The sequence below is a fragment of the Cryptosporidium hominis genome (genome assembly GCF_000006425.1).
Source record: "Cryptosporidium hominis TU502 chromosome 4 CHRO014082, whole genome shotgun sequence".
In the NCBI taxonomy this organism is placed as follows: domain Eukaryota; phylum Apicomplexa; class Conoidasida; order Eucoccidiorida; family Cryptosporidiidae; genus Cryptosporidium; species Cryptosporidium hominis.
In genome coordinates, this window is record NW_667231.1 from 1 (window position 1) to 11,232 (window position 11,232).

The following is an 11,232-nucleotide window of genomic DNA, read 5'->3' on the forward strand; positions in this document are numbered from 1 at the left end:
CTTCTATTCAAAAGTATTTGGGCCAAGCCATACTCTTCCTACAATTTCTATAGCAGAAGCTGCTGATATGGAACTTAAAGAAGCTTTGGAACAAGAAAAATCTTCCAATATTGCTAGAAAGAATAAAGAAGAGAGGGATCAAATTTTACATGATAAAGAATATAGTAAAGAAGAAGAAGAAGATGAACTTAAAGCCAGATCATGGGATGACTGGAAAGATCTAAATCCAAAAGGTCATGGAAATACTATTAGAAATCGTGGCTAAGCAAATTCTTTTTTTATAGTTTAGGCGGGAAATTCATTTAAACTAATAATATTAATGATTATTACTAATTATTAACATTCTATTATTATTTATTATAAACAAAACCTAAATAAGTTTTATTTGTACAAAATATTTGTGTCAGTTAATGTGTAGAATTTTCAAATCTTTGTGTGTTAAACACTATCTTAATGCATAACTTTTATTGATAATGATTAACTTGAGGCTTTGAATATATTGTTTAGTATTAAGAGTGAATAATGAATAAAAGAGATTATTCAGAAATTGAAAATAGCTTTGAAGGAAAAGAATTTCAAGAAAAAGAACCAGAAAATAAATCAAGTATTATAGTTGAAACTATTCTAAATTCCGAGGAAGATTTAAATCCTACCATTTCTCAAGTAAACTTAGTCTTAGATTCGGAATTAAAATCTAAGTCTAATTTGACAAATGAAAACAATAATACGTTGGAATTGGGATATGAATCTGAACCTGAACCTGAAAATGATAATGATAATGAAAGTGAAGATGATGAGGATGGATATGAGCCATATATCAAATATTTGCAAGCTTTAAGCTTGTCTTGGAGTAGTTGTCAGGCTTCATCAATGCTTACTAAAGACTTGGTTGAATACATGGTACCAAGATTTCAAGACTGTAGTACTCCTATTAAAGTTAGAATTATTATGAGTATATTATATATTAGTGATTCTCTTCGTGAATCATGTAAACAAGAATTTATGAATATTTTAAATTTTGGAGAATTAGATAGAGATGATTGGGTAAGAAAATTATCTAGATTAATGATACCATATGTACAAAAAGGAGTTTTAGATTTAGGAGAAACTGACACAGAAACTGCCTTCAAAATTTTACGATATCTTGATGAATTAAGAATGAGAGAAAACATTGATTTCAGGTTAAAACCTCCATTAGAATCTATTCATATGTGTGATCCTCTAACTGATGAATCTATAAATAATGAGCTTCCTTGTTATAATGTTGATTATGACAATTTTGCTCCTCAGAAAGATTTTGAATTATTGCTTGCTGAAGTTGAAAAAGATGGTTTACATAAAATGAGGATTGCTAGCAATTCATTTGTTAATAATAAATGAATTACAACTTATTATGTACTTGTTACTTTGTTTACAAACAAGATACCATTTCAGGAAATTATTGAAAGATAGATAAATGAGAAAATACTACACAACTATTTTAATATTACTATTATTATCATTTTTCTTTTTTTTTTAAGTATTAAATACCCAAACTAAAATTATTCATCATTAATTCATTCCAAACTTTGGCGCCCAAACTATTTTGCATTGCATTGCTGCAATACCGGTAATGTGGGGGGTACGCGCCAAGTACCTAAACATTTTATTTTTTAATTATTCAAAAAGAAATTATATCTTACAACAAAAGAAAAAAAGAATCTCACAAATTAATGATTTCAGTGCAATTATATTTTTTCTTCTTACTCATTTTTTCCTCACTGAAACGATCTTCCACCCTTGTCAGTTTTTTTCTCTTTCAATAATTCTACCTCTAAAATTCATACTCAGCCACCACCGTCTCGTCTCCCTTGTCATCGCTCGACAATATATAGTGGTTGCAACGTAAGGCAATACGTAACAACATGAAATGAAATCGTAATCTCGATCTTTGCAACGATATAGTTAGAAAGAAAAAGAGTTAAATCAGTGATGGGGAATAATAAAAAAGTTGAGAAATAGTATTTTGTATTTTAATATTTAATAATAATAAATTAATATTAATAATAGTAAATTAACCAATAACTGAAACTTTAAAGTTTTTATTCTTGAATAACACACTGGATTAAAGCATATTATAAACAATTTGAAAACATAGATTTTTAAAAATAGGGTTTTTTTTTAAAGAGTTATTAATGAAATAAAAGTGAAATATTGGAAAAATTACATTAATATTACAATACAATCATAATTCAAATTAAAATTAACTTAATTATAGGAATTAAATAATACTATGTTTAATGATAAAATCTAATAATGACAGGAAATTCTTTATTGGTACCTCCAAGATCAGCATTTGGATCTAGAGAAGAATTATGTGCATTTGTATCATATAAAATGAGAAGAGCAACTGAACTATTTACATTTAAATGTTCTTTATATCAAAGAGAACTTAAGTTATATTTACCAGAACCAGTTCCAAAACATAGAAGATGGATTGATACTTTTGATTCGGAAAGTATCGTTACTATACCAATTAGTAAGATAGAAAAAGATGAAATTGAATTATTTAGAAAGTATTTCCCAGATAATATGGATTTAGATTCGATTTTTCCTGGTGATCTATTACAAAGATCTTTTAAAAAAAGGATTTCTAGTTTATTAACTTCTTTAGTTAATAAAATAGTATTTTTACTAGTTTTAAAACATGATACATGGTATGTACATCAAGAAGCTAGAGATGGACTTAGGGAGTATTTGGTTGAAAAGATTTGGCCAAGACAACCAAAGTTAAGGTTATTATATAGAGATCATGTTACAACTTTTGTAGATACAAGAATTCGTCATTTTAGAGATTCTGTGGGAAGATATTTTAGAGATCTTCATGCAAATAGTAAGAATGGAGAGATTATTGCGAATTTAATAGTAACTTGTGATTATAAGCAATCAGAATTGGATGATATGATTAAAAAAGCTTTAGAAGAGCAAAAAGTTATGCTTGAAAATGAAAGAAAGATGGAATATATTGAATCACCAAATAAAAGTAATATTGAAAACTATAATGGAAAATCATCATCACTTTCTTCTCAAATTGAGAAACTTAAAAGTAAAAGTCATAAGATTTATAAAAATGATGATAGATCTTCTTTTAATCATAGAAATATTCTAGATTTTAAATATGAACTTGAAGATGAGTATGAAGGTAGGAGTAATAGTATTAGAGAAGAAAATGAAGATTCTCAAATTGAGGAGGATCTAGAATATCATATTCAAGATCTTGAAAAAGAATTGGAATTATATGAAGATCTAGAAAATGATACAGAACAAAATTTAGAACAAGAAATTGATGAACAGAATACATATCAAATTCAGGAGCAAAGACTTAAACAAAGATTGAAACAAAAACAAGTACAAAAAGAAAGATTGAAATCAAAATTAAAGTATGAGAGTGATAATGATAATGAATTTGAATTGGGACTTGAATGCAATAACAAGGAGGAATTAGACAAGGAAAATGAAAATAAAAGATATGTGAGAGATTATGTTCAATATAATCATGAAATTGGAAAGAATGTCAAATCTATGAAAAGGATGGATGAAATCCAAAAGGGTAAAAGAATGATTCACTCATCAGAAAGAAGTGATAAAGAATTAGATCAAGAAAGGGTATCAGATGGTGATGTTGAGAATGAAAAAAATACAGTTTATCCTCCTCTTAAGAAGAATAACAATAAAAATGATGAGAACTTGAAATATATTCCTCTTAATAATATAGGGATATCCAATAGTAGTAATAATTCTCCATCCATGGTTTCAATACCATCGATACCATCAATTCAGTCAATTTCTACCAGTCTTACATCAACAATGTCATCATTTTCTTCATCCTCTTCCTTATCGTCCTCTTTAGTTTTACCTCCAGCCTTATCTTCTGAATTAAATGTAATTCCAGGTATAGGATATTATCCGGGCCAAATTCAAATAAACTCTCCAATAGATAAATCATCTATTTATGCTTCACTAATTTATCCTCAATCAAGTTCAGCTTTCACAAGAGAGAATATAAAAAATTTGGAAAGCTCTTCAAATTCTAATATACTGGCAGAAAACAATTCCTCAGTTTCTAATATTGTTTATAGAAACATACAGATTGATACAAATAACGTTTCTTCTAGTGCAAGTTCTCTTTCAAATTCATCTATTTCAAGTTCTTCTCCTGTATCAAAAACTTACTCTAAGTCTGATATTTTAAGCAGTGGATCTATTGGAAGTGGATCTATGCTAAATAATCACTTTCCAAGTTCTATTTCTGATTCTGGGCTCGCTACAAATCCAGGGTTTGGCCCAGGTTTAGGTATAGGAATAGGAATGGGAGCGGGAATTGGAACAGGAATAGGAGCAGGAATTGGCCCGGGGATAGGCCTAGGAATAGGAATGGGACCAGGCCTAGGAATGGGGCCAGGATTAGGAATAGGCATGGGGATGGGAATAGGAATGGGAATGGGAGTTGGCTTAGGATTAGGATTAGGATCTGGATCTGGATCAGATTCGGGCTTGGAAATGAAAATGGGATCTGAGACTAGTTTGGATTCAAATTCGAATCCAATTTCAAAATCAAGCTCAAGCCCAAGTTCAAACTCAAGCTCAAACTCAACCTCAAGCTCAAACTCAAACTCAAACTCAAACTCGAACTCAAACTCAAACTCAAACTTTAATACAAATTCAGTAATATTAGGGCCCCAAGGATACCATCCAGCTCCAATAACAAACTATCCATATAGCTTTGGACCAATCAAAGACTGTAATTCAATGTTCGGAAATCCATTAATCTATTCTCAACAACTTAATCCTAATATTCAATCAGCTTTCAATTTCCAAGCTTCTCCAGCCTACTTTATAATTCCAAATTACAACTATGCATTCCAATCCTTATATCCCTCGCAAAGTGGACTATCATCTCAATTTAATCCCTCTTTGTTCCCAACTACAAATTTAAATAGTTTTTATCCTATTGATCTGACTAAAGTTAATGGTAAATCATCTAATATAGATCAAATAAACTCTAATAATACAACTTAAGCAATAAATATAATAATTAAGTAAAAGATTTAACTAATAATAACGATTAGAACTAAATATATTATCCACAACATTTTTTACATGGGTATCTTTTAGATACCGATGGCTTGTAAGTTGATAAATGACTAAAATGTGGATTTAAATGGCTATTAGAATTAGCGCTCATCCAACTTAATTTACTTTTCTTTTTATGTTTATTCTCTTCTTTTTGATCCTCCTCTAAACTACTTTCGTTTTTTGAATTAGCGCTAGTATATTCACTTATATCTTTCTCCCAAACCTTTATTTGATTTTCTCTTATTTTTCTCATTCTCATATCATTCAACTGTTTAGCTTTTTCTTGTTTTCTTTTATTGAAATAATAACTTCCAAAACCTATTAACATTACTAATTTCAAAAGAAATAAGATATATAAAGCTCTAGATAATAATTCAGAGCCTAATTTCTCTGTAATTACTGTGTGTAAAGTTTCTATTTTCTCCTTCATTTCTATTAGATCATTTCTTCAAGTTTGTATTTTAATTTATTTCCTTTATTATTATGATGGAACCCGCGTAATTGTTTTGCATGAATAATTTTTTTTTTCAGTTTAAAAAAATAATAATTTACAAATAATCTAAAAATTCAGTATTTATTTGACTTTCAAGGGAAATAAGATGAATGTCTTTTCTAATAATAAATAATTAAGAATAAAAACATAATTCATTTTCTTCTAAACTATTTTTTAACCTCCTCTTCCCCCCTCCTCATTTTACTACTTTTCGATACCTGTATGCTCATAAGTTAATTTTCCTCTTCCCCCCCCCCCCCCCCCATGAATAATTTTTCTAAAACAATAATAAAAAAAATTGACATGCAAATTGCGCACTATATATTTATGAGCTCAAAAATTATTTGAATTCACACTGTTTATATATTAATCTACTCATAATTTACATATTATTTAAACTTTCTTATACATATTTCTTATTCAAAATTCTTAAAAAAAAAAATTTATCCATTTTACTTGTATTCTAGTAATTATTTCCATTAAGTATTATTTTCATGATCAATCGCCGGCGCCAAATATGAGACTGCGCCAATACCCTTATGGATAGTGCCCGCCTGAATTTGAGCGGGAACATGTAAGCAAATAATAATAACATAATTGAGGCCATAAATAATAAAAAAAAATAAGGCCAGCTATTAATTAAATAAAAAATAATATAAATGTTTAAAAGTAAAATTTTTTTTCTTTTTTTTAAATAATTATTGGATGGAAACAAACAATAAATAATTGAAATAATAATTATCTGGTAAATATATATTTGGAGGTTTATTTTAAAAAATTCCCCAATAAAGGAAGAAAAAAAAAATCAACGTAATTATTACTAAGGTAATAAAAGCAAGGAAGAGGAAGGCTCAGGGGGAAAATTATTTAAATATTGTTTTATATTAGTAATAATATAAAAAGTTTTTTCCTTGAATGTAATGTGATTAAGAGTGAGAAGAAAATATATCAATAATATATATTTTTTTCGCTAAATAGATTTGTAATAATTTTTGAAAGGAGAAAAAGAATAAAAGCGAATTAGGAGAAGAGTGGAAATAAATTTATATAGAAATTCAATAAAGAATTGGAGTATAAAAGAAAACACTTTTTTTTTAGACAAAAGAAGAAAAAAATATTAACCTCATTAAAATGGGTATATTAAGGTCGGAATCTATGTCCCATGGGACTCTTGTCCTTCCAAATGACCGAGCAAGAGAATATATTGATATACTCGGAAGAGAAGTAAATTTGCAATTTGTAGATATGAATTCAATTACAATGAATCGACAATATAAAAAGTATATTCAAAGAATCGATGAAATGGAACGTATACTTCGTGTACTGTTTTCTGAGATTGAGAAACTCCCAGATGTGAAAGTATTAAAAGGGAATTATGAGAATTTTTTGGATCATGATCATGTTTATCAATTAGATAAAGTAGAAGAATCTCTTCAAAGTTTATATGGGCAATTTATCAGTTTTAGAGATAATAATGCAGATTTAATCCACCAAAAAAGTTCTGCAATTGAGGAATGTGCTGTAGCAAAAGCAGCAAGCCTTTCATTTGCTCCAATATCAATGTACAATGAAAGATCAAATAGTGACTTTTACATGACAAACGCAGTGGAAAGAGGGGAGGGTGGAATGCATGGAGGAAATCCCACACCGTCATCTCCTTTAATGAATCCAGGTATTATGGATGGAATTAATAATGTTTCCGGATTTGGAGATATGATGTTCAGTAGTATTGCTGGAGTAGTGAAACATGAAGACCAAGAGAAATTTGCTAGAGCTCTTTTTAGAGCCACAAGAGGTAACACATTTACCCATTTCCAATCAATAGCTGAGAATATTATGGATCCAAAAACAAGTAAAGATGTTCAGAAGGTGGTTTTTGTAATTTACTTCCAAGGTGCAACAACTTCAGCAGTTTATGATAAGATTAGTAGAATTTGTGATGCATTCAATGTATCGATTTATCCTTGGCCATCAAGCTATGAACATGCAATTCAAAGAATTAGTGAACTTAATACTTTAATCCAAGATAAGGAAAAAGCACTTCAAGCTTATGAACAATATATCACTCTTGAGATTGAGACTTTACTTCAACCAGTTAACTCAAATAATGGAAACTCATTAATAGAGGAATGGAGATTATTTTGCATTAAGGAGAAATCCATTTATGCAACATTGAACTTATTTGAAGGGTCAGATATAACACTAAGAGCTGATTGTTGGTATCCAACAGAAGAGGAGGAAAAGATTAGAAAGATTTTGATAGCTGAAAGTAGCACTCAGCATGTTGGAGCATTTTTACTGACTAATACATCAAGTGGAGGTCATGGAGTAGCTGGAATCCATATTTCAGAAGGTGGCTCACATGATGATGAGGCGAATATATCCAACACACCTCCAACATATATTAAGACTAACGATTTTACTGTTGCATTCCAGGACTTTGTAAATTCTTATGGTATTCCAAGATACCAAGAAGTGAATCCAGCTTTATTCACTTTAGTTTCATTCCCATTCCTTTTTGGTATTATGTATGGTGATGTAGGCCATGGTTTCATAGTTTTCTTGATTGGTTTGGTTTTAGTTTTGAATTATGGAAAGCTTAAAAAGATTAACGATGAAAATATGAAGATTTTAGTTTCTGGTAGATATATGATTACAATGATGGGTTTCTTTGCGACTTATTGTGGATTAATTTACAATGATTTCTTCGCTGCTGGTTTGGATATATTTGGATCCAGATACACCCTATCTCATGATAAATTACCGGATGGAAGTCACGTATTTTTACCAAATAACAATTCCACTTCAGTTTCTTTTCCATATCCATTTGGATTTGATCCAGTTTGGAAAGGAGCTGTTAATGAAATGTCATTTTTGAATAGTTTCAAGATGAAATTCTCAGTTATTATTGCCTTCTTCCAGATGACTCTTGGTGTAATACTTAAAGGTTTTAATAACTTGTACTTTAAAAATTATGTTGATTTCTTTATGGAGTTTATTCCTCAATTTATTTTTATGGTTGGATTTATTGGATATCTTAACTTTTTAATCTTCTTTAAGTGGTTAACTCCAATTGAAGGATATAATAAGCCTTCTATTTTGAATGCATTAATTGGATTACAAAGTTCTTTATTTGGAGCTGATATTCCACTTAGTGATAGATTTTATCTATCTCAACCTGTCGTGCAGAAATATATTACATTGGCCTTATTAATTTCTGTACCTTGGATGTTCTTCCCTAAACCACTTTATCTTATTTACAAGAGCAGAAAACAAAAGAAAGCTAGTGAGGAAGAATCTAGGATCAGACAACAACATCTCTCATCATACTCATCTGTCTCAAGTAGATTCACATCTCTCACCAATAGCTCTAAGAAGATAAGTAGATCCAAGAGTAATCTTCTTTCTGAGGATGATCATAATCTCATTGGTCATGAAGTAGAAGAATCATCTGGTCACTCTGATCCAACTGAGATTTTTATTCATCAACTTATTGAAACTGTTGAATTCCTTATTGGTTCAATTTCAAATACTGCATCATACCTCCGTCTTTGGGCACTTTCTCTTGCACACAATATGCTTGCATTGGTAGCTCTCCAGTTTACTATTATGAAGGCCTTAAACTCAAAACTCCTTATTGTCAAAGTTGTTCAACTATTTAATTTATTCTTCATGTTCTTTGCATTCACTTCATTTATCATGATTCTCATGGACTCATTGGAATGCTTCTTACATGGCCTTCGTCTACAATGGGTAGAATTCCAAAACAAGTTTTATAAGGGAGATGGTATTCTTTTTGCCCCTCTTAACCATATGAGAATTATCTTAGAAACTGAAGAGTTATTAAACTCATCTTAATAACTTAAATCTCTTTTTTTTAATTCGAGGAAAAAGAAAGAGTTCCAAATTATTATCAAATTACTGAAATTTTATACAATTGAATTCTTTTGAATTTACATATTTTTTTTTAATAATAAAGATATATGAAGAAGAACATACATTAATAATATTTAGTATATAACCAAACTAGTGTGTAATCTTTTTTCTTTTTTTTCAATTTTGATAATCTTCTCTAATTTGTTTTTATATTTAATTTGCATGCACTTGTCCACATTAAAATAAAATGTCATCAACTGCAAGTATTGCCGGTATCAACTTTTGTAAATGCAAGTATTTTTTTAGGAAAAAATACAACAAAGGCGCCAAATAAATAATAAAATGACGTGGCGAGCGCCAAGCAAGGTTTGCAGTTTTATTCTGACATTGAGAAAAAAGATTAAAAAAGAAAAAGAAAGAACAAGGAAAAAAAATAAGAAGTAACCTTTAAATGAAAAAATAGGTCAAGCTTCAATTTCTCATCAAAATGGAGGAAATAGATAGGAAAAAGTCTCACAGAACTCACCTATCTAAAAGAAAGGTATTAAAGAAGAAATTAAAAAAGGAAGGAGCGGATAAGAAAGAGAGACATAATCCAAAGGTAAGTTTAATCATATTTATACTTTTTAAGGTAGAATTTAACTCTGAGCTTTGTCTCAATTATATTCTAGGCTTTCACATTTTCTGGAGGAGTTAAAAGTGTACAAAGAAGGGTACAAAGAACCCTTGATATAACATCAAAAAGAGAAAAAGCACCAGGAATTGATAAAAGTAATGTAGAAGATGAGTCTACGCCTCCATATATTGTTGCAGTTCAAGGTCCTCCTGGAGTAGGAAAAACAACTTTAATACGTTCTTTGGTGAAAAATTATACAAAATATAATTTGAATGTAATTGATGGAACTGTTACACTTGTATCATCGAAAAATCGTCGTTTAACATTTATTGAATGTCCAAATGATATGCATGGTATGATAGATGTTGCAAAAGTTGCAGATCTCGTATTACTATTAATAGATGCAAGCTTTTCATTTGAAATGGAAACTTTTGAATTCTTAAATATATTACAAGTACATGGCTTTCCAAGAGTTCTTGGTGTTTTAACTCATTTGGATAAAATTGAAGATAATAAGACTTTAAGGAAGACAAAAAAGAAGCTTAAAAATAGATTTTGGACTGAAATATATAATGGAGCTAAATTATTCTATCTTAGCGGAATTCATAATGGTTTCTATAATAAAACTGAAATACGTAATTTATCCAGATTTATTGCAGTTCAAAAGTTTGAAAATCTATCATGGAGAAGTTCACATCCATATATAGTTTCTTTAAGAATTGAAGAAATTAATGATGATGATAATATGACTATCATAAAACAATAAGCAATCTTTTGAGTCTAAAATCCTAAACAAGTGTCTCTTTTATGGATTTGTTAAGGGTGGAATAATAGAAAAAACCAAAGTGTTCATATTCCAGGTCTTGGAGATTATTTGATTAATGATATTATGAGTTTATGATCCATGTCCTTTCCAGAAACTAGATAAAAAAAANGGAACTATGCAGGATTAGAGTCTTAAGACTAAGAAAGAAATTTAGCTCCTTTTGTATGTGGAACGTCAGATTATTCTACTCCATGTATGAATTCCTCAGCCGGGGGCGCACTGTTCAGAGCGGCCGCCAACCGGGGAGCTCAGATTTGTTGCNTTGTGGGGNCTGAGTGACAGGATGAACCCTAGGTCGNCCCAACA

At 29.7% G+C, this 11,232-nt stretch overlaps 5 protein-coding genes across 5 annotated transcripts; 4 read left to right on the plus strand and 1 right to left on the minus strand.

The window, feature by feature from the left end:
• Window positions 1-522: 522 nt before the first annotated feature.
• On the plus strand, window positions 523-1,380 carry Chro.40164 (hypothetical protein). Its single annotated transcript, XM_661239.1, has 1 exon — window positions 523-1,380. One exon carries the CDS (start codon window positions 523-525, stop codon window positions 1,378-1,380), a length of 858 nt encoding a protein of 285 aa, XP_666331.1.
• A 915-nt stretch (window positions 1,381-2,295) lies between these two features.
• Window positions 2,296-5,058, plus strand: Chro.40165 (hypothetical protein). Its single annotated transcript, XM_661240.1, has 1 exon — window positions 2,296-5,058. One exon carries the CDS (start codon window positions 2,296-2,298, stop codon window positions 5,056-5,058), a length of 2,763 nt encoding a protein of 920 aa, XP_666332.1.
• Window positions 5,059-5,119: 61 nt separating this feature from the next.
• Window positions 5,120-5,545, minus strand: Chro.40166 (hypothetical protein). The annotated part of the gene is made up of 1 exon (XM_661241.1): window positions 5,120-5,545. The coding sequence occupies one exon, from the start codon at window positions 5,543-5,545 to the stop codon at window positions 5,120-5,122; it is 426 nt and encodes a 141-aa protein (XP_666333.1).
• A 1,194-nt stretch (window positions 5,546-6,739) lies between these two features.
• On the plus strand, window positions 6,740-9,466 carry Chro.40167 (vacuolar proton translocating ATPase 116 kDa subunit a). The annotated part of the gene is made up of 1 exon (XM_661242.1): window positions 6,740-9,466. The coding sequence occupies one exon, from the start codon at window positions 6,740-6,742 to the stop codon at window positions 9,464-9,466; it is 2,727 nt and encodes a 908-aa protein (XP_666334.1).
• A 980-nt stretch (window positions 9,467-10,446) lies between these two features.
• Chro.40168 (hypothetical protein) lies at window positions 10,447-10,866 on the plus strand. The annotated part of the gene is made up of 1 exon (XM_661243.1): window positions 10,447-10,866. One exon carries the CDS (start codon window positions 10,447-10,449, stop codon window positions 10,864-10,866), a length of 420 nt encoding a protein of 139 aa, XP_666335.1.
• The last annotated feature ends 366 nt before the right edge of the window (window positions 10,867-11,232 follow it).